This window comes from Bombus vosnesenskii, unplaced genomic scaffold, assembly GCF_011952255.1.
Source record: "Bombus vosnesenskii isolate JDL3184/JDL3185 unplaced genomic scaffold, Bvos_JDL3184-5_v1.1 scf7180000013918, whole genome shotgun sequence".
NCBI lineage: Eukaryota > Metazoa > Arthropoda > Insecta > Hymenoptera > Apidae > Bombus > Bombus vosnesenskii.
In genome coordinates, this window is record NW_022883281.1 from 38,233 (window position 1) to 61,553 (window position 23,321).

Consider the following 23,321-nt stretch of genomic DNA (forward strand, 5'->3'; position numbering starts at 1 on the left):
TTCTACTCCAAAAATCTCGACAGCAAAGTAAAAATACTATGCTATCAAGCACTAATCAGATCGATCATAACCTACGGCTGCCCAATCTGGTACAACATATCAGCCTCCCTGATGGAAAAAATCCGCATATTCGAAAGAAAATGCATCAGGGCTTGCTTGAGTACTTACAGATCCGAACACAGCGGATTCAAAAAATATGTAAAAAACAAAATAATATACGACTTAGCCAACATTCACCGCATAGACTGTCACATCCTAAAGCTAATAAGAAACCACTTCGCGCAAGCGGCAAAAATAAACGAAAACAGGTTAATCTTCAGTTGCCTATTTCCTAACAACGCATATTACAAAAACACTCTGATAACAAGCTACATCCCCTCAGAAGCTTTCCTATACCTAGACGAAAAAAATTCCTCCAGGACCAAAACAATATTCCAATAATTTATCTCATAGAAAGAAAAATAGGGATCAGAACCATACTCTACGAAGAAAACATAAATGGACAGACCGCAGACACCAGGTAGAGATACAACATGGTCCTCCCCCGGAAAGACACTAAAGACAAACACAGAAAAAACACAAAAAAATATTGGTGGATACCGAATCCACAATAAAATAAGAGAGAAAACCATTAAACCGGCAGAACTCAATTCTGACACCGCATGACACAGTTGTAAACTGTAAATATTGTAAATTTTGTAAATAAACCTATTTGACATCCCCCTCCCCTGCCCCCTCCCTCTCATACCGCCCTCCCTAAAGTTACACAGCACCCAAAAAGCAGATTACCGAAGCGTCCTGTTTTGCGACTAAGTTTTCAGGACAGAAAAAAATAAACAAAAAAAAACAAATTCATATAAAAGCTCTGCTCCCCAGCGGCTTAAACCCAAAAATTGTATTAAACACGAAAAATGTAAAGCGCCGACACATAATATAGCATGGTTACCACAACATTACAAAAATTCACCGTTTATTGTGAATACCAATATGTATCTAAAACTGTATCTTGGGCTAAATAAACATCATTAAAAAAGAGGACTAGCGGGTATAGCCTTAGTGACTAGTCCACCGGTAGTCCCGGGACGAAACTCGAATTCTCTTTTCACCAGGCAGCAACTCCAATTACCCCCAAACTACAAACGAAGACCATAACAGTAAGAAACGTGTGGAATATTGGTTTATACCCCGCCGAAATTAAAAGGTGAAGAGAGAGAAATCGAAAGAATTGGGATTAACCATAAAGCAAATAGAAATTTGTTTTCCGCTGTCACCCTAAAACTCCATTGTCAGTGGTTTATGAAAATTCCTATTATTCCTGTTTTATAACTTACATGAAGAATTTATATCAGAATCTTGTTCATAAACTTATAACTAAATAAATCGAATAAATCACGAATTAAGGATATATCGAAGATATTATGTATTTCAAGAAAACTTTAATCCTTCCTATGCTAGTACCCCTGCACATAGCGGGTAAACCAAAACGTGGAAGTTTATTTGCCGGTCGAATTGATACGCTAATTAACCCTACCCACACGGTTATTCAAATGAATTAGAATAGTAACAAGGATACAACAGTTTGGAAGTTCAAAATAGTCCCGCGCTTTAGAAGGATGCGACAAGTTTTTGAATCAATTCCATTCAGTCGTTCGCCTTATTTCAAGAGGAACGAACGTGAATCGAATTAATCGAAATAGTTCAATGACTATTTCTGGTGGCAACAACTACTGTTTTGATTCAAACAGTGATTGAGAAAGCTAAGATTCAAATAATAAAATTACAAACAGCGTTTCAAACACTGGAGGTAAAGCAGGATCGTAACAATAACACTATTGCTTATACCAATATGCAATAACCTTTTGCTCAACCAAAATACATATTTAAATATCTGTGAGCCAAAATGGGCCTCCAGGAGGGCATGCACTGTGGCATTATTGTCCTTGAAATTATAAGCATTATTAAAAGGACAAGAAAGCTATCCCTGAAGCCGCAGCAGAAAATCGATCTATTGATCAGTTAGGTTTTTCCTTGCTCTATATACAGGGTGTTCCGCGCAACTGGAACAGGCTGTATCTCCTAAACTGTTAGGGATAGAAGAAGATGTCGTAATTGAAATGTTGAAGTAATTACTTCAAGAAAAACTCTACATCTTTATTTTTGTATATCCGTGACCTGGAGACCGCTAATACGCAGAAAATAGAATTTAGTGAAACAAAAATATTCTAAATAAAGAGAGGTCCATATTATTGCGCCTTTGAATATAAATTATGTTTTGGGTTACAAGGTCTAGGAACAAAGGAACTAATAAATAGATTTCTACTTATGTTCCTGGTAGCCTTTAGCTAGAGCTATAAGGTTAACTTTTTTGCTAATGTCTTTTTGCTATAAACAATATATGAACGTGCTCCTTATCGATTCTATTGTATTGTAACACTGAGAGTGTATGAGAGTGAGGATCTGGATCAGCATAAACTTATACATTATACTCATACTTATATCTTTATTTAGTTAAATATACTTTTCTATTACAAATTCATCCACTTGTTCTTCTACCAGTCAACCTCAACATGAAAGTTAAATGGTATCAGGCGGTGCATAATATGCAACTAATTTTATGTACTTTTATGCATCGGTGCATCAGGAAAATGCAACTGCACCTTTTTTAGAAATGGAAACCTATATTTTTAACAGCACCAATCGATGCAGTTCCTTGTGTTCTACATAAAATTACTTACATACTTATGCCTTAAAATTATTCATTACGCATAATATTATCACTCAGAAAAATAGACGTACGCTAGCCACTTCATAATAAGCGTCCGCAACTGTGAACAAATTCGGGGCGGCTATTTGCCGACACTCGTCCGCAATGCGTTAAACTACTACACAATGACATAAGACACAAGTAAAAGATAGTAGTAGACAATGAGTAAAGTAGAGCCACCGCGACAAAACTGTGCACTGTGCGCGAGAAAGTTTGTCAGCGATCGCGTTTACACCTCTTTGCAACCGGAGCTGCTCGATGAAAAAATTTCTCTTAACACGCTCACTTTTATTTACAATTTGGAAATAAATAACATTACAGAATGTGTTACGCCACGAGGCTTACCACAGGCTGTATTTTCTAACCGTCGCTCGCGGCCATACAATGTTGCAGGCAGATCGTCTTATCTGCCCGACGGATCATATACAATGTATCGACGAGCGTGTCACGTCGATTCGGGGTAATTTCACGGTCCGCACGTAAGGTGAGAGATTCGCACTTCAATTATGATCGTTATTACAAATTTTATTAGAAACTGACAGAGTAACGATACAGAATGTGTTAACAGAACAGAATAGAATGTCGAGGACTGACTTGGAAGGTATTTTTATATCAAGGGGTTGGTTCCTGTGGAGGGGTTATCGCTGGATGCCGGACACATAGGGATTCCGTTACTGCTTAGTTACTGTTTCGATGGCTAAGGTATGTGAGATATAATTATCCTTTCGCTGCATTCCCACGGTCACCGTGACAAGCGCATAGTTGTCGCCACGCAGCGAGCTCTAGAAACGTCGATTTTTGTCCGTTACATTTTACACACAAGAAGGCGGCATACGTGATCATAGGCGCGAACGGTGACGTGACCCGTGCATATTGGGGGCCGTCTTCCAAAGAAGACAAAGAAATGATCGCAGGGCAATCAGCCCCTTCTGACGAACCAAACGTTACACATCGAGAGGTCTGACGAGCAAAATCAAAATCGTATAGTCTAACGAATTCATTGAGAGATATCGTAAAGTCGAGTCAACTTTCTGTAATATATTTACCATATTCATTGTAAAGCAATTTGTGGCGTGTTCATCATATTATTATCAAATATACGATTATATGTTAACCTGTTAATGCAGTGTTACAATCATTGAACCACCTCTGTTATCTTAATCGAAACAGGGGAACGGCTATTTCGCCGCGTCGATTAACAGAATCGTAGCGAGAATTTACGCCTCTGGCTGACGCGTTTTCCTAGCGACCGCGTCTCTCCGCGAACGATCGTAGCAGAATGTAACAATATGATATAATATAATATGATATAATTGTATATAATAATAGCTTTTAATAATAGTATTGCGTGTAATATTTTTCGAAACCTGGTATTACACATAATCCAACATCGCAAATTTGGCACTGGTATCGCGACTCGCTCCTCCTGTTATTTGTTGAACATACTACACGCTTTCGCAATGGATTCTTTCGTTTTGTATTTTCATTTTCCAGTAAGGCAAAGTGAATTAGTTTGTCCTGATTCGTTCGAAATGTTGTAGCGGCACATGAGTCATAGGACACTTCGAATCGGGAGTGACTCATATTGTTGTGCCTTAGAATGTTAACGCTGTTTTGATTTGCGAGGTTCAAGAATAAATGAACTCCGGACAAAAACATTATCACCGTTGTGAGTAATCGTCAACCGGAACCATATACGACCTTCTGTAAGTCCACTGATCGTTATAAATAGATGAGCGCCCTTTCTAGGAATCATTATTACGAGAGTCTTTAGAGTGAATCAGTATATCGAAGAATACAGCGAGCAGCATAGCGAGTCATACGGTAGAATCGAGTGAGCAACGGTTACGACCGACATACATTATCTCTGTACTTATATTCAAAGAGATTTTAAAATACAGTGGTTATTACATTTTTACCACTCGTCTCTTTAATAAACTAACATGTTAATACCACCTCAACGTTATTGTATTTCCTTATAGATAACGATATATAAGTTGCCGAATTAACTCCTGATGAAATCTTGCCATTGATATTTGCTTCCCAGTTCTTCATTCATATAAGCAATAAGCGTTCTATTAAATAAAAAAAATATTTTTTGTACCACTTCATATTTTTTCGTTGTGAGTAAATGGTGCTGATAAATATGTCCGGTTTGTCCACAGTTCCCATCAATTGATTATAATCGACAACATACTTTCGTTTTCTTTATAATTTCTTGCGTGCGATAAAGGCGCTTCGTGTCAACAAATTCTTCATTGTGGAAAGAGAACAACATATACATTTCCCTCATGTTATACCATTTCATTGCTGATAAAAGATTTGAGGAGTGGAAACTTGCTTAACCTGCTTTTAATTTTTTCTGAATAATTGGCGTGCCCTTTCGCCTTTCCTTACAATTTCACAAGTATTAGTTCCATTTTCATATAAAAGGATAAAAAGTGCTGGGCTTGTGTTTCAATTATCAAAGCACGATGTATGGCTGTTGAAAATTGTGGATCTTGATAGCCGAAATAATGTAATAGGAACACTAAATTTACACTTGGAATTAATATTAGAATAGTTATACATTTACTTTATGGACGATTTCTAAGATATTCATCGATACACACTTGCACGCGTCTCAGCACTTTCTTCCATACCCGACTGTTAGCCGACTGAACAGTTTACATTTATCTGTTTTCGAGACGCCGCGCACACACATATCTCCACACACTGATCCCCACATACAAGTATCTCCCTTTTTTTTTATTAACGTGGAGGAAATCCGCACGGACACCAGGTCGCTTCTGGGAAAAAGCGGCGTGGTAGTGCCAGACTCCAACCGACTAAAACCTCCACGATGACCGTCCCGGCTGCGATTGAAAGGGGCCCGGGAACCAGTGTGAGCGATACACCCCGGTTTCCCTACCGGGCTGCTTTGCGGCCCCGGGGGGCTGAGCTATTGCCAGCGCCTAAGTTTGCACCCCACCGGGGAGCGCGGCGGACCTATCGCGCCTCACCGAAGCGCGTCCATGGCCTCTGCCGCGCCCTCGCCGGTCAATCCTCTCAGGGTGAGAGTTCCGCACCCTCACCCTCTCCGCGGCCTCTTTTCGAAGCACAACTTGCTCACAGAAGGAGGTCACGGCCCTCCTCCTTCTCTCGCTTACCAACAATGCCTCGAGGATCGTCGGCGGCGAGAGGTCCCATCCGATTTCCGCGATGAGGTCGTGGCGCGGCCGCGCCCACACCGGGCAGTATTCCAGCGTGTGTTGCGCCGAATCCACGCTCGCATCGCAGTGGTGGCAACGCGCGGTCGCCTCCTTCCCGATTCGGTGCAGATACTCACCAAAGCAGCCGTATCCGGTGAGCACCTGCGTCACCCTGTATGTCAGAGGAGGTCCGCCGCCGTTCAACCAAACATCCCAGTTTGGAAGGACGGCCCCGAGGATCCTTATCCCCGGTGCACGGGCTCTCGTGTCGAGGCTGGCGCGCCATCTGTCGAGCAAAGCTCGCTGAGCCCGAACCCTGAAGTCGGCGTCCTCCGGACCCACCCCGCCCGACACACCCCGAGTGTGGAGGTAAATCCCGCGACACCTCAGGACCTGCAATTCAAACGGGGAGAACCCGGCGAGCACCGCCGCTGCCGCCGCCGAAATGGTGCGGAAACCCCTCACTACCCTGATGGCCACCGTCCTGTGCAGCCTCCTGATCACTAGGAGCTTGCGACGGTTGGTCATCAGGTCCTCTGCCCAGATCGGAGCTCCGTAGAGAAGCTTCGATCGTACCACACCAGCGTACAGCCGGCGCACTCCGAATTCGGGCTCGTCCAGTCGAGGCAGCAAACGTCCTAAGGCGTTCGCCGTCGCCTCAACAGACGGTGCCAGGCGCTCGAAGCCAGCGCTGAAGGTCCAGTGGCTGTCGAGGGTTAGGCCCAGATACTTCATGCTGGTTCCGACCCCGATCTCAGCCTTCTCCAACCTCAGGCGATACGAGCCGTCCCGTGATCGGCCCTGCGGCAAAACCACATTGCCTCGGACTTCTCTGGGGACACCCTCAGTCCCAATTCCTTGATCTCGGCGACCACGCAGGCCACCGCCAACTCCGCCAAGCGGACAGTTCTACCCCATGCCGTGCCCCAGACCAGCACCAACGTGTCGTCGGCCTAGCACGTCAGTGTCGAGTTCGGAGGCATCGGCGTCCGAAACAACGCGTCGTACGCGACGTTCCACAGCAATGGACCCAACAACGAACCGCGCGGTGTACAGCCCTCCCCGTCACCCCTCCGCCCCGGACGGTATAGACGATACTCCGGTCCCGGAGGAACGCCCAGACCACACCCAGCAGGTACGCGGACATCCGATGAAATTCGAGGGCCCGGCATATCCTGTCCCAGGGGATGCTGTTAAAGGCGTTGACCACGTCCAGCGACACGGCCAACGCCACGTAACCATGTCGCTCGGCCCCCTCGACAAAGGAGCGGACGCGGGCGACAGTGTCGGTCGTAGACCGCCCTCTCAGAAAACCGAACTGGCCTTCGTGCAGTCCGGGCTCACTCCGGGACAGATGCGACTCCAGGCGGGCAGCCAACACTCTCTCCAGCAGCTTGCCCGCCTCGTCCAAAAGGCACACCGGCCGAAAGGCGGAAGGCGAGTCCGGGGAGCGCCCCGGCTTCGGCAGCAGGACCCTCCGCCCCTCCTTCCACGACGCGGGGAATTCACCCCGAGACAGGCATCCGTTGAACAGACACATTAATCTCGGGGCCAAGACGCCGGCAACGTCCTTCCACAGGAGGGCCGGGACTCCACCGGGACCCGGTGCTTTCCGCGCTCCGATCCTCCCGACGGCCCCGGCCAGTTCCTCCTCGGTGACCCTCAATTCCGGGCTTCACCTTCCCGCGGAGACACGTGGTTCTTCTTCTGGCGGTTGAGGCTCTTGCTCCTCCTCTTCGGTAGGGCTGCCATCTCCCTCGTTCGCTGCTCCGGGGAACACGGTGCTGACGACCTTGTCCAGGAATCGAGGGTCCATGCTCTCCGTTAAGGGAGGCGCCCATGGGCGGAGTTTGTTCAATACCAGTTTGTAAGGGCGCCCCCAGGGGTCAGAGTCGAGGCTGGCCAGAAGCTCGCCCCAGGCCCGCCTCTTCGCCTCCTTGATGGCTCGTTGCAGGAGCCTTCGCGCTTCGCTGTAGGCCTCGTACAGACGAGCCACCGTGTCTTCGTCCACCCGCCGCCTACGGCGGGATCTGGTGTACCGACGCCGGGCGCGGATGCATGTCTCGCGGATACGAGCTATCTCCTCGGACCACCGGCGCTGCGCGGCGCGGGGCTCCAGACCGCGGCATACACGAATCGCAGATCGCGTGCATGTCGCGCCTCAGCCGAGTCGCTCCCGCTTCCGCGTCCTCGTCGGCCCTGGATTTTTCTAACCAAGCGACGGCTATAGCGGCCGCCGCCATGAAGTCCTCGTGGCGGCGGGTCACCGCCCACCGCGGGAATCTTCTTCTCCTTTCCGGTGGGCTGATGAGCCCGCGCGCACCCAACGAACGGTCGCCCATCACGCCGCCAACCGCCGCCTCCATGAAGATGTAGAGGTGGAACGAGAGGGTTAGCTCCGGGGAGACCCCCCAACCGGAAACACGGCGGGATGCGGCAGGGTTTGCCCATATGAAGTCCACTATGGACTCTCCCCGCCACGCCACGCACGTACTGGACGACCCCCGGTTCATAAGCCGCAGGTCGAGTGCGGCCGCCCAGTCCTGTACGTCGCGCCCCCTTCCGTTGGTCCTGCGGGTGCCCCACGCCGTTGAGTGGGCGTTGAAACTCCCGAGGACCAGTGACGGGCAGGCACCCAAGCGTCTCGTGCAAGCCCCGAGCCCGTCCAGGGAGGAGGCGTATTCTGTCCGGCTGATGTTGGGCGACACGTAGACGGCCACCACTGCCAGGTCGCCCCATTTCACGGCCACAAAGCCCCGTGCCCGCTCGATCACCGAGCAGGAGGGGCTCCCCGCGATCCCGGTCCAGAACACGGCGACCGAACCGATCAGATCCTCAGCGTCTCGTGACGCGTCGAGAATGCTGTACGGCTCGGCCACTGCCGCCAGAGCGATACGCCGCTCCGTCAGGCTCTGGAACATTAAGTCCTGAGCCCGGCGGGAACGGTTGAGATTGCGCTGCAGGGGCGGTTGTCCTCCTCCTCTTCTTCCGCTCAGGTCCGTCTCCATAGCCTCCTCCGGGCCGTTCCCCTCACCGTCGTTGTGTCCACCTTCTCTGTCCTCTCTTCTGTCCCTCATGGGGTCAGTTGACAGCGGTATCGTTTCCTTCCTCTTCGCCGCGTCCCCACTGTTGCCTGAAATGGTCTTTGCTTCCTGTGCGGTCCTCCTCTTACGGGCAGGCGGTTTGCATGCCGGTGACCCCATATGGTGGGACGCGGGCATTCCCAGGTCCGCGCACACCGGACACATGGGTACCAGCGCTCCGGTCGGCCGTCGATGTGCAATCCCAGCGCACGTGACCCGACTCCATGCACCTGAAGCATTGGAGTCGGCGCGCAAGGAGAGGGGAAACCCTCGCCGTTGACCAGCCTATGTTAATCCTACTTCTTCCTCTGCTGATTTTCCTGGCCGCTGTCAGCGGGCAGCGTAGCCATACCGACTCGAGGCCCCCAGGAGCGGAGCGTATGACTCCCACGTTGACCTTATCGGCCTGGCAGTCCCCGGCCTCAGCAACGGCGGCCGCCACCTCCTCCGGGGTGACCGAGTCCTCCAGTCCGGTCACTCTTAGCTCAGCCGTCCTCCGCCGCACGGTTACCTTGGCGGGTAAATCCTTCAGCGTGGCCGCCATCCGCTCGGCTAGTCGCGATGCTTTGCTCCTAGCATCTTGGCCTGGGATTTCAAACAGTAGCGCCCCTGTGATCGCGCTCCTCGGTCTTAGCTCCGTGATATCGACTTCCCTCTTCACCACCGACATCGTATTCCTATATGTGAAGCCCGAGCCGTCCCTCACGGTGAGCGATACCACGGCGCACCCTGGGGGTCGAGGAAGGCCCGGCACTTTCTCGCTGTGCGCGTCCCGCCCACTAGCGTTGCGTCTCTTGCCTGCCCCGATGGCTCTGAGTCCATCGCCGCTCACTCCTCGCATGGGTTCCCTTCCCGTACGAGGCTGCACCGGGGGCTGAGCGGCCACCTCCGCGAAAGTCTTGGGTCTCGTTCTGCCGCTTCCGATCGCCGTCGCGGGCGCCAAGACCCTTGTTCGTAGTGTCGGCGACAGAAGAGACAACAATATCAGTCCCTTGGTTCTAACGTCCCCGGTCGGCGCGTTGGCCGTTGTAAGAGGTTACAAGGGCTTCCGGTTCTTTAGTCCCGCTCTCCCTCTTCTTCCTCCTTGGACGGTAATGAACCCTGCCTCGTCGGCCGACGACTCCACGATCGACCGCGAAGTATCTCTCGCCGGCCGCAACCGTACTTGTACGGTTCTTGCGGCAGCGCCACCCTCCGTAGCCGGGGGGATCGCTCCCCCTGACATTATTTCTCGACGCCACTCTTCCAACTTGCGGAGGAACAGGTTCTTGAGATCCTCTAGTGGATCTCGAGGTCCTGGACCACCGAATCTGTCCGTTCCCTTGGTCTGTGTGTTGCTCCCCGACCCGTTGGGGCAGCGGGGACGGCGCGCCGCTGACCAGGGGTGTGGAAGAGGTGGGGGAGGGGGACCCATAACCGTTCCCGTTAGAGCCCGGAGAGCATTTTCTTTCGTTCCTCTCTTAGAGGTGATCCCCACCTCTTGTCCTTCGCCATCGTTATTATCAACTTTGGCTGCCTTCTCCGTGCGTTCCTTGGTCAGCCGTTCCACCGTCTCCTGGAGGCGGCTGACCTCTCTCTCTAGAAAGCGCACCCTCCTTCGCAGGTATGCGACATCCTCCCCTTCCTGATCGTGGGTCGGATCCGCGTTCTTCGCGGACGCTTGCTTGTCGACCGGTCCGATCTTTACTTCATCCCTCCGCATGTCATCGCTGCCGTTGGCACCGCCGCGGATTGTAGAGGCGGTGGCGGCCACAGTGGCCGCCTCGGCGTCGGTATCGGTGACAGTATCCGTCCCGCGCCTCGCGCCCCTCTTCTTCCTTTTACCGGGTGCTGGCAGCAGCGCAGAGTCCGGATCGCCTGCGTGCGCCCCGCCGTGTGCGGTGTCCCGCACCTCCGCCGCAACCGTTGGTGGTGCATTCTGTGAACTCAGTAATCCTGCGATACGACCGTTTGCCGAGCGTGCCCGCAACGGTCGAACAGGAAGAGCATGACGACATTTCGTCGCCGGATCTCTCCCCGCCACGGCTGCATCGTCGCCGCATCCCATCCCGCGAGGATCCCGGGCCGACAGTCATAACGTCGGGTTCCTTCAACCCTCTCCGAGACCCCTCAGTTCGTGTGTCCCCTACGCCAGACGCATTAGCGTATCCGGGGGCCTGGCGGCCCACCCCCGGACGGCCACGGTTGCTCGATGACGCAGCGGGGCCCGCTTTACAACCCGCGGCTGCGCCGGTACTGTGGTATCCCTCCCCTGCACCGTAAACGATTTTGTGGTTCGTTTCTCTATCCATTGTGAATTCTAAGTCGCCGAGGTCGTCAACAAGGATTTCCATCCTGGTGCCACTCACTCTTTCGCACCCTGCCCCGGCCAAGGCCGGCGCAGAGTGACGGGGAGCCCCACAAGAAGGACATACAATTATCTCTACTACGCATTTAACCCAGTACCAGCACAGAAAATTATACATATTTCAACAATGGCCCTTACCAAAGTAAGGTTCCAATAGTTCCATGACTATAGTCCCTGATTAGTTGATAATTTCTTTTACGCAGCTTACAACATACAATGCTCTACTATAAATAATAAAATCCTGTACAAATCCAGACTGGGTATCACATATAATAAATAAATTTATCCCAAATCTGTTTCCTTTAGAGGAAATGTATTGTTTTAATGATAATCTCCCTTTATAAAGGAGTAAACTATCATAAAATGCCTTCTGAAAGCGTTGTCTGAGCATATCGCAGATTTCTCGTATTTTATATAATTTGTCGCTATCTGCAATCACATTATTCGTATATAAATGTAAAACTTTTAGCAAATATATAAATCGATCTCTACTTATAACTTCTCCGAAATTGTTGCTCTTCAACAGTTCATCGTTAGACTAGTATGCACAATATGACAATTTTTTATTTCGCAACATTAATAATTTGATGGCGAGAAAGCAACAAATTTCTAGAAGAGAAGTGTTTCGGGAATTTATCGCGTTAGCATCCTCATCAACTCTGCTCCGATAATCGTTTGTCGTGACAACAATGAAATTTATAAAATTTTCGGAAGAGAACAATTGAAAAAAACGTAAAACTGATGCCGAATAAATAATTGATATTTTTATTCCCGAATGATTTCAATTAAATTTATGAATATTTGGCCGGAATAATTCGTTAGTCCATGTAATTTCTCTGGTATCTTTCCTGGATTCAGTTCAAGTGTCTTATTCGGATTCAGATATGTTGAATGTGATTTTTCGAAATATTGTATTATTTGTATTACATCTTTCTCGTGCCAAATTTGAATTTATCTGGTTATCTTTCGGCAGCTCCGAATCATTCCGATTTATGTTAATATGTCTTTTTCTATTATTTATCACCATTTCGTGGGTGGTATAAAATCTGTTTAGAAATAATCCATCTAAATAAAGGTAAACAAATTTGAAAAATAATAAAACATATTGTAGCGGCACTCGAGAGCAAGGAACTTTCCAACGGTTTCGTCACAACATTATATACCACCGTTGACAGACTGTTTGCGAGAGACCGACGAAACATAAGCAAAACCGCGACGAAGCATAAGTGTCGACAGGCCTAATGAGCCATCGATATCCCTATGGTCCTTCCGCCAAATACTTGGAAAAAAGACCGCTAACGAACGCGTGCGTAGTGGGGATATTGAGAGGTGACAAAAAGAAACGAAATGGTTTAAGAGATCAGTTGTGACCGAGAAGCGTGATTGAGTAGACGAAATCGGGAGTCGTACGTAAAGAGTCGACATCGAGAATTGCGAATAAATTGTCCGCGTAAGTCACGAGTCGAGACTTGTAACGAAATCGTTAAGCGAGATAATGAATATACTGTTAAACAAAACATTGAGTATTTCTTTGACACCCTACTTGTTCTATGAACACCTCAATACCTTTTTGTCTGTTGTTGGGAAAGAAGTAAATTCAATTATCTTTCTTCAGTAAGCACTAACTTGTTTCGCTACGAACATTCGGACAAGTGTCTCGAGACAGACTTGGCATTTGGTTTGCTGATATATAGTATTGAAGTGTTTTGTCTGTGAGAAATAATGCAAAACAAAATACTAACACTACATGTCCAGAGCGACTGTATCGTTCGTAGTACGTCAGCTGCATTTTATGCTGTCTACACTTCTAAAGCTAACTGAGGTTTGGCCCTATCGCGTGTTGAGCATACAGTGAAACTCGGGACATTAAAAAAGCGCAATGAGAACTAAAGCTCCTTGGATCCTGCAATATTTAAACTTATTGATGAAAGATACGGTAAAAAAACTCAAGACTATTACCTATTCATTGAGAATAAACTGGCCAGCTACAATTGATGACATTGAAAACGCAATGAAACGACTGAGAAGAAATTATATTAAATAATGGTGTGAACTCAAATGTCAAGGCTAAGAAGTAACTGGGTGTGGCTTAAAGGAACCCAGTTACTAAAACCATCCCGATATATTGACGCTATCAGGTTGTAAAGTAACACATTTGGTACCAAAGTACTCCTAATACGACCAGGTAAGAAAATAAATACGGGTAGCGTCTCCGAAGAGGACGTTTTAATGTCGGAGAGCAGTTGTAGCGGCACACCGATCGCAAGTAAACTAAGAAGATTGAGGGAGTCACAATTGAAATCGGCGGCGAAAATCCCAAGGAGTGCCATGGGAGCAGAACAGCACGTGGAGGAGTGTATATTAGTTAAGCCTGCCGAATTTGAGAAGATGGTAGAGCTTATAAGGGGAGCCTATGAAGACCTGAAAAACGCGGTAAGGAGGTTACACCTCATCTCAAAAAAGGACTCTAAAATCCACGAACTAGCTTCTGCGGCAAATACCAAGACAAATGAGGTGACCCTAAATAAAAAAAGGAAGGAAGGGAAAGAAAAGGGTGGAGAGGCCTGAGGAGGTAGAAGTCTCCACGCAACCCTGATGGAGAAGATAATAAGAAGAAAAGGGGACGGTAGTAGAAAGATATCTCTTACGCGGAGGTATGTGGTCCAAAGAGGAGGGGCGTTATAGACCCCAGATATACGGAAACCTGCGAGTCCGGAGATGAGTGGATTGTTCAATTGAGCAGGAAAGAGAAAAGAAGGGATAAAGAGAAGATAGGTAATGATAAAGAGGACCGCGGACCGCCGCTACCTATCGAGGATCGAGGGTCGAGGATGCCGAGAGCCCGTAAAAGGTCTGAGGCCAATCTTATCAAAGTAGGAGAGGGTAAGGAATGGTTGCAAGTTTACAAAGAGTTAATGGTGGCGAAGGACGTCCTAAAGGAAAGTATACGAAGAACAAAAGCTGGTGATATTCTGATAGAGATCAGGGTTAGCAGCGAGGTGAAGGTTGCTGCTAATAAGCTAAACGAGCTCATAGGATATAAGGTGTGAGCGACGCCTCGATCGATTACAGGATAAGGTGTCGATCTAAATCAAGGTGGTGGATCCCCTGGTGAGTAGGGAGGAACTTGTTTAGGCCCTGATGAAAGAGCTCAAAATTAAAGATGGTGGGGAGGTGGAAGTGAAGATGGTGAGAAGGGCGACGTGGGGCACACAATCGGGGATTATCGTCCTGCCAAAAGCGTATATCGACAATGGCGGCGATAACATCAAGATCAGGGCCGGCCTAACCATAGCCACGGTTCGGCTGTTGCCCAATGTGACCAAGTCTTTCAGGTGTCACATGTTCGGGCATACTGCGAATAAGTGTAAAGTTATAAGCCCTGAAAAGGAAGTGCGCAGGAAGTGTAGTGAAAGAGACCACACTATAGCAGTGTGCCCAAATTTACCGTGCTGTGCTATTTGCAGCAAAGAATCAGGTATTAGAATTGATCATGTGACGGGGCCCCAGTTACAGGAGGATCTTAACCATAGTTTTCCTCTGCAGCGTCATCGCGACGGAAAGTCCTCTCGTGAGGTCGTATTAGCGAGTTACTTAGCATCTTTACGCTCGATGGATATTCCACGTTTTAACAATGAGTTAGTTTAGTTATACTTCCACCATAGCCAAGCAAGTCGAGTACGATTTGAGCTTTGGAGGAAAGAGCATCCTGTTATCCCGTTGGCCGCGGATTCCTTATTGAACCTAGGATCATTGTCATTAGCTTTTCGAATATCTAATTACCACGGTTACTCGTCAAATTCTGTAATAATCGTATTTGCACTAGTCAATGTCTTCTCTATTACATAACGACAATGTGTAATCCAAATGAAGATTCGCTTCACGCCCCTAACTCTTACTCTAACCCTAATCATAACGTGAACCAGACATATATATTTATTCTCGATTATTATTGATGATGATGATTTATTTACAATAAATGGATTGTACAGGTGTTGATTAAACAGAAGAACAATAGTTGTTTAACGCGAACTAATCACAATACCGTGCTATAATCTAGACAACTCAATAATTAAATTGCAACTCTCGTCACAACGGATCCAACGCTCACTCTCTCTCTCTCTCTCTCTCTCTCTCTCACGCGGACTACACTCTCGCGACAACGCTAGCAACACTATCCCGACAACGCAACTCGCACTCTCTGACTTCTCGATTCACACTCTCTGGCTTCTCCACCGATACTGGCTGTTATAGCATCCCTGTGTCTTTTCTTAGGCCTACCACGCACGTGTTCCGCAAACACTCGTGGCCAGGGTCACGTAGGCCTTTTCTATGAAACTATTCAATAGAAGGACCAACGACACATTGATGGAATCGACGACGCCTCGACTCTCGCGACATTGTTTATGGTTTACCCGATATCTTTCAGGCCTTTTGTCCACGATACTACAGAAGTAATGCGCAACAACAGTTCGCATTACTGGTATCGTGACAACAGTTCGCAGACAAAAGGATAGTGTAGATAAATAGAGACAAGAGGTATTTTACAAATAAATAATTTATTTAATATTATTGATAAAATATGTATACAGGCTGAATATTTGTATAATAGTGGCGACAGTTAGTGCGAAGTTAAATAATGATAGATTGTGGTTTAGTAAATGTTAAATTGGTCTACGGCAATGAGGAAGGCGAATTTTGATGGTCCTGGTTGGGAATGGTAGTCCGAACCTAAAGTAAAATAAAGACAGTAATCAATATTATTTGAAAAGAAGTTGTAGTTATGGTATAGTAAAATTATGTTGACAATGTTTGAACACAAGGTAGAAATGAGATAATAAATTTGTTACATACTTGAATAGATTTGCTCGTCAATTTTAGGGAGGGCCAATAATCTAGGTGTAGATAATCACTGGATATGTCGCCCTATAACAGAAAATTTAACGTGTTAAATTAACTATAGTATCGGTAGCAAGTACTTATCGCTACAATTATAAGTATATAAGAAGTTAATTAAACAATAAATTAAGCATAGCGTTTGCTAAGTAGTTGAGAAAGGAGGTAAAGTCGTGAACAAAGGAGGTAATTTGTATAAATAATAATAGGATAAGCCGAATAAAAACAGAATGACTCATCGGTTATTTGGTGTATTTGGTATTATAAATTGAATAACAGCAAAAGAAATATTGATGAACTGAGCAACTATGTCTTATTAGCAAGGAATGTCAAGCGGAAAATTTAATGTTTGAATGGGCTGCTGTGCCAACCCAAAAAAATTAAATATAATTGCATTTAATAAATGATCGCGCGTTGGCAAGTAGTATTTATTAGATAGATGGCTAGAAATAGTCGAATAATTTAAATTAAGATTTAAATAACAAACGAACTAATATTTAGTTAAGAAAACACGAACTAAGAATATGGTAGACACCGTATAGATTGCTCGAGCCTTGCAAGGATGAAGTTCTGATTATTTATTGGACGGGTATTCTGCTTTTTTAGAAATAATTAACTAGATGTGTAGAAGACAGGTATATATGGATGTTTGATCTTGTGATTTATTGGAGGTTATCGTTTGTTTTCGTGTCAAGTATTCTCATCTTTGGTAACGGGTGCTTTCCTTAGCGCAAATTTATCGCCATAGAGTACCCGGGCACCCCTAGGGCCATTGGGGTTGGGATTACGCCCAACGAGCGCACAAGGCAGCCAGTACTTTGCTGTCGCTCGTCTCAGGTCGAACAGGGCGTTTTCTAAGCCTTATCATCTCTTCAGGACGTTTCCGGAGCAGGTGGGACGCTGCTCCTGTCACGTAAAATTAATACTTGGATTGTGAGAGAAAAGAAAGCTGAGTCGTAACCCAACTATTAATTTTCTTTTATCGAACTTTATTATAACTTTGGCACTTAGAATAATAGAATAACGCTGAACCGAAAAAAGGGGTGTTGTACAAGAACAGCAACTAGAACAAGAACTACCCGAGCTTATATACACCCTGGCTTGGGGATGTTGAGGGGTTCGGTGTGGGCTCCAAAGGAGTCCGAAAGTCGGGGGTCGAGGCCTTATCTCTGATGAGGACTAAGATGCGTCGCAGCCTTTGCGTCCGACAGTCGGGGGTCGATGTCTTATCTCTGATGGGGTTGAGAAGTAATTGATGTCACATACCCCTCTCTTTAGATGGATTTTGGTCTTCCAAAATTTTAGTGTTTCTTCAGCATCGACGGATGAAACGTGGCTCTGGGCTGTGTCGATAATTCGAAACTCACTCTTGATTCTCTTCCAGGTTGTATAGGTAACATCGGCGTGTAAATGTTTATAGGGGCGGAAGGTGTTACAGTACTAACGTTGGGTGCATTACTAACGGTGTTTTTCTTAATTTTACAGCAAAATATGTGAATACACAGTTTTGACAATCCTATCTTATTAAGCAGATACAAGCATATGAGTCCAGTGGATATATATCTTATAATTTGCAACGTGTGAGACCCCAAGTTTTAATTTGTGTCATTCTGTGCGAAAAAGTTAATTGATTGGCTCTATCTTCTATTTGACGCAAGGTATCAGTATAGCCGTTTAGGTTGCTCATTACTTTGGGTTTTTACTTTGAGTTTTTTCTAAGATATGAAGCATTGAGGATAAATCTACGTTATCAGTTATATTTATGGCGTTAATCGTAAGATCGCTCTTGGGACTACCACTGATTCTCATATGGTTGTCTCCATATTATTTTAGTTTTCAACAGGGAGGGTTGCTTCAGTTCGACAATTTGATGACCACCTTCTTCAGAGAATACATTGAGTTCTATTGGTTTTTCTGGTATAGCTATGTAGTGATTTTCGTTTTTGAGCGGTATAAAAGTTACTTCTACGATTTTATAGACTGTGAATTTACAAAATCTCATGGTCTACACTAATTATTTCGGATGCGCAATCGTGTTTTGGACGTCTATAATGTACGGGTTGAGTTTGTTTACAAATGTATAATTCGCCTCTGATTCGACATTGCTTGTCCAAATACATCTGGTCTACATTCATATAAGTTAATCCTGAGGTAAAAAATATCGGACATTCGACTAATGGAGCGAGAAATGCTCCGTTCTTTTGAGTCGGTATGGGGTATACCTGTTCTATATCCCATTCTGAGTCAATTATTGTTGGGATTGAAATTTTAATTGTTAATTTTTATTGTTAAAAGAAGCGTAATGGTAAAGTTGAGGTTATGGCGGTTATTTTGACAGTTACAAGCCGGGTATGTTATGATAAATATGATAAATTTGTAGGGATTGAGAAGTTGTTCTGTGGCTACGATACGTGACGGGCATGAGATGTGGTTCGCTACGTCACCATGTGGCGGCGCCACCTCGCGGGCGAGGGTAGAAAACGTGTCGGCTCGGCGGAAGCCATTATTATGAAAGAATAAAGTTGGGTCGACCAGAGTTCTGATATCTGTTCATTACTATCGAATTATGCTGCTCGAGCCGGGCTCCCTTTTGAGAATGCAACTCGAGTATGATTATGGGAGGCTTGGTTGACGATTTGGCGAGTTTTTGGTCTACGAGTGGATATATTCGGGCGGTTTTGAGCAAGGTTATTGACGACTACGGCTATTTCCACGGACTTGAACACAAATTAACAATATGGATAAGTCGAATAAAGAGAAAACAACGTAAGGAGCAAGGTGTTAAATGCTCTCACAGCATCGGACCACCTATACATATCTCATACGTTTAAAACGAGGACCGTAAGGGATCGAACTAAATTTTTTAAATATGTGACGAAGGGTCTTGCACCCGATATATTTTTGGCTAAATTTGACGAGATCACTAACGTACAGAATCTTAATACGACGGACGACGCGGACAAGGCGGAACTGCTGCAGAAATGTATGGTGGAAACTTGTGACAAGATGCTGAAGAAGGTGAGCTGTACGATAAACAAGAAGTACAGCAATCACTGGTGGAATGAGAGGATCGCAGAACTGAGAACTCACAAAGCATTGAGGAAAATAACTAGAGCAAGGAGGAAGGAGGACAGTGGGATCGAAGCCCTTATTAGTAACTACAAGGGGCTAAGAAGACAGGTGAAGAAAGAAATATCTGAGAGTAAAAAGAGAGCCTGGGCCGGATTCTGTGAGATACTAGAAAGGGAACCGTGGGGAACGCCGTATCGCACGATTATAAACAGGTGTGGCAAGAAAGGGCTACCAAATGACATGCCGGTTAGCAAGGAAAGAAATTTTAAAAGGTTTGTTCATCATAGGACGTAGACCGGAGTTAAGGGAGGTCGAAGAGCATGACAGGGAGGATATCACCTATAACACGAAGCTTGAGGAGGAAGATGTTAAGAAAATCATTGGTAGAATAAATGAAAAGAAGGCGGTGGGAAAAGATGGGGTCCCAGGGGATATAGTTAAGCTGCTAGTATACAACCGAACAGAGCTTATCACTAAGGTCATTAACAGTATTACGGACTCTGGTAGGATCCCGGGATGCTGGAAAACAGCGAGAGTCAGATACTGCTCAGTAAACCGGGTAGGAACCCTAAGCTTCCTAATGCTTACCGCCCAATAAGTGTACTTCCGGCCTTGAGCAAAGTGTGGGAGAAGTGTCTCAAGTTGATTATCGAAAGATGTATGGGAGTGGACCCATTTCACAAGAGGCAATATGGGTTCAGGAGAAGAAGGAGTACGGTGGACGCGATTACATAGGTGATTAAATTCGCGGACACTTGCAAGAAGAATAGGATGGTATGCTTGATGATTGCGTTGGACATCAGGAATGCATTCTACACCCTTCGTTGAAACAGCATTGTTGACGAACTGACCAGGAGGAAGCTGCCTTGCAAGATCATTAGACTGGTAAAAAATTACCTGACGGACAGGAGGATAATCGTCAGCAACCAGTTTGGTACGGTGGAGTACCTGGTTGCGGCTGGGGTACCGCAAGGATCTGTGCTGGGGTCTTTCCTATGGAACATAGTCTACGATCGGTTATTGGAAAGGTTAGATAGCAGGGTAATGTTTAAGGCGGTCGCGTTTGCAGATGACCTGGCAATCGCATGCGTCGTGAATAAAAACGAAGGAGTTAGCGGAATAGTAAGGGAGGTCATGAGAACAATGAGCGATTGGTGTACAAGAGTGGGTTTGACGCTGGCTAAGGAGAAGACGGAAGTGATCCTCATTACGGGCATGAGGGTGCCCAAAGTTATAGGCTTGAAGGTGGACGGCGTGGCTATCAACACGGTAGACGTCACGAAATATCTTGGCGTCATGATTGACACGCATAGGAAATTTGACAAGCACATTGCCTCGGTGTGCGATAAAGCGGGCATCAAGATAGGAGCATTACGAGAAATCCTACTGAATATTAAGGGCCCGCCTGGTTTGGCAAGAAGGCTATACTACAGCGTGTGGGAATCCATAATAACATACGGTGCGCCTGTGTAGGCTGATGCGTTGAAGTATGGGAAAAACAAGATCATAAAAAGGGCTCAACGAACTGCCCTGTGCATCACATCCACGGCCTACCGCACCGTATCTCACGCGGTGCTTTGTGTATTGATCGAGAACTTACCGATCTACATCAAAGTGCGAATATTGAAGGGGATATACGAAAGAAAGAAGACCCATAAGACCTTAACTGTTGGAGAGGAGGTGATTGAGAGGCGGGCGAAAAAGAAAGAAGATCTGGAGGAAGTAAAGAAGAAGGCCTCAACGGAGTGGCAGGCGGAATGGAGCATGTATAATAAAGATAATGTGACCAGGAGATTAATAAGCAATGCGACCATATTCGCCAGGAATAGAAGAGACATCGATCACTTCACGATGCAAATGCTCACGAGACACGGCATTTTCAATAGCTACCGTAAGAGGATCGGTAAGGAGGTCGACACGATGTGTTGGGACTGTGGATACCCGAATGATGACGCCGAGCATGTCTTATTCGCGTGCCCGAAATGGATCGACAGGAGAACCGAGCTGGAGAACTTCCTGGGAGTCAGGATATGTGTGGACAACTTGGTGGACACTGTAATCACCAGGGATGAATACTGGAGGAAGTTCAGTGAGCTCTGCAAGAGCATAATGAGATATAGAAGGTATATGGAGAAGGAGATAGAGTCCGCGAATAGGAGGGGCGGCACCAGTACGCGACGATAATATGCGGCGGCACGGTTGAGGATAAACCTGATGAATGCTGATCGGCTCTGCTGGGGTTGTCTGTGTCTAACAAATCAGAGGAAAAAGGAGGGGTTTTTAGTGGGTATGGCAATGTCACCTGCCGAGTCCTACATAACCCGGAGACGTGGGTCTCTGGGTATGCGTAATAGCATTTTCCCCTCCTCGCGCGCAAAAAAAAGGCGTAAAATACATTTGGTCGCAAAACTGTATGCTTCACGTTACAGTGAGACATTCTCAATATATCCTTACTATAGTTAAAAGAGAAAAGAAATAAATCTGGACAATAGGATCAATAATTATACTAATCGCAAAATCAGTAAACAAACTGGTAAGCACTATCGTACTGCATTCTTTGATATCGATTACGAAATTGTATGAAGGTAACGGATTTTCATTATACAAATAGGTTTTTGATATTTTCTCATGGAGGAATTGCGTTACTTTCGATTGGTATTAATTCCAGTCCCAGGGTTATGCATGAGATGAGCGTCCTGAAAAGTATGGTTTAATTCTGTTACCATGTATCTTTTTAATTTGGTTATTGATTAAAATCTCGTAACAAGGAGTCATAGCTTTTTTTGATGTGGTAAGGACTAAGCATTCATCGTCCAATTTATCTGCTTTGTGTATCATTAAGTACAAGAACTGTGTCTCCTTCTCTAAATACCGTTTGTGGTTTAATGATTTTTCTTTGTTGGTCTCGCATGTAACGTTTTTTACTTTGTTCAAGTATTTGTCTAGCTAGTGTTTTGTATTTGTCTAATTGTTTTTGCCATAGTGCGAACATACGTGTAGTTGGAGGTTCTGGATATTGAGGATGGGAGGTTAGGTTTTCGTCCAAAAGTTAGTTCAAAAGGTGAAAAACCGGTTACATCGTGTATCGCTGTGTTATATCCTAAGCACATGAAGTTTAATACTTCGTCCCATTTTTTGTCTGAGTCGTTTAGACTTGTTCGTATCATGTCTTGTTGTAGAAGAAACCCCGGAACAACAGCACCGGACTCAAGATAGGAGAACAAGCATAAAAGAATCAGAAACAACAGGCATCTCGCCGCGCCGGCTAAGCGAGCTGCAGCCCGAAAGGGCAGGTTTAACTTGTCTAATGACCCGAAAGGAGAGGGCAGCGTTTTTCCAAGTCGCGCGCCGACCACCTATGCGCGCCGTTTCCCGGGCAATGGACGCTTGAAAGTAGACGGTAATTAACGAACACCTATTTAGCGAAGCCAGTGTGAGTTCTATACTCCAGGAATGGCGCGGTCGGCCTCAACGCCGAGCCCTTCCACGCTCAAACTACTTGTTACTGGAATTTATTTTATAACTACCAATGTATATTTTAAAGTCATAGCAATAACCCGATTTTCATTCACATGATTTATAAAATTGTATACCGAATCTTGCCCCTTCCAATGGATTAAATTGTTTGTAGGATAAGCGTCCACTATTGTTCAGAATTTTGAGTGGCTGTTCGTTCATGGCACGGACAGGTCTATTCTCATCTTCAGGAAAATCCGAATTACATGGCCTCCCTGAGCTGTAAACATAATGACTCCGAGGTCAAGTAAAATACCAGGAAAGGACCAGTCAGAAGGGCTCGGTGGAGAAACGAAACCCAACGACTAGTAGGGGGAATCAGCAACGTAGGAAGACAGTTCATCAGCAGACTCCATACCGTGCGGGTGAAATACTTCACTTTAACAAGATCTTACCACCGCCGTGTTCATAACATCAAACGTTACTTTTATACAACAAGTGCAAATACAGTT

The 23,321-nt window shown here is 46.1% G+C and overlaps 2 protein-coding genes across 2 annotated transcripts; both read right to left on the reverse strand.

Moving 5' to 3' along the window:
* Positions 1-2,368: 2,368 nt before the first annotated feature.
* On the reverse strand, positions 2,369-6,690 carry LOC117239316. Its single transcript, XM_033504815.1, has 2 exons — positions 6,093-6,690; positions 2,369-2,457 (listed from the first exon to the last, which is right to left on the reverse strand). The coding sequence occupies exons 1-2, from the start codon at positions 6,688-6,690 to the stop codon at positions 2,369-2,371; spliced, it is 687 nt and encodes a 228-aa protein (XP_033360706.1).
* Positions 6,691-7,630: 940 nt separating this feature from the next.
* On the reverse strand, positions 7,631-9,879 carry LOC117239317. Its single transcript, XM_033504816.1, has 3 exons — positions 9,339-9,879; positions 8,077-9,268; positions 7,631-7,985 (listed from the first exon to the last, which is right to left on the reverse strand). Exons 1-3 carry the CDS (start codon positions 9,877-9,879, stop codon positions 7,631-7,633), a joined length of 2,088 nt encoding a protein of 695 aa, XP_033360707.1.
* Between the last annotated feature and the right edge of the window lie 13,442 nt (positions 9,880-23,321).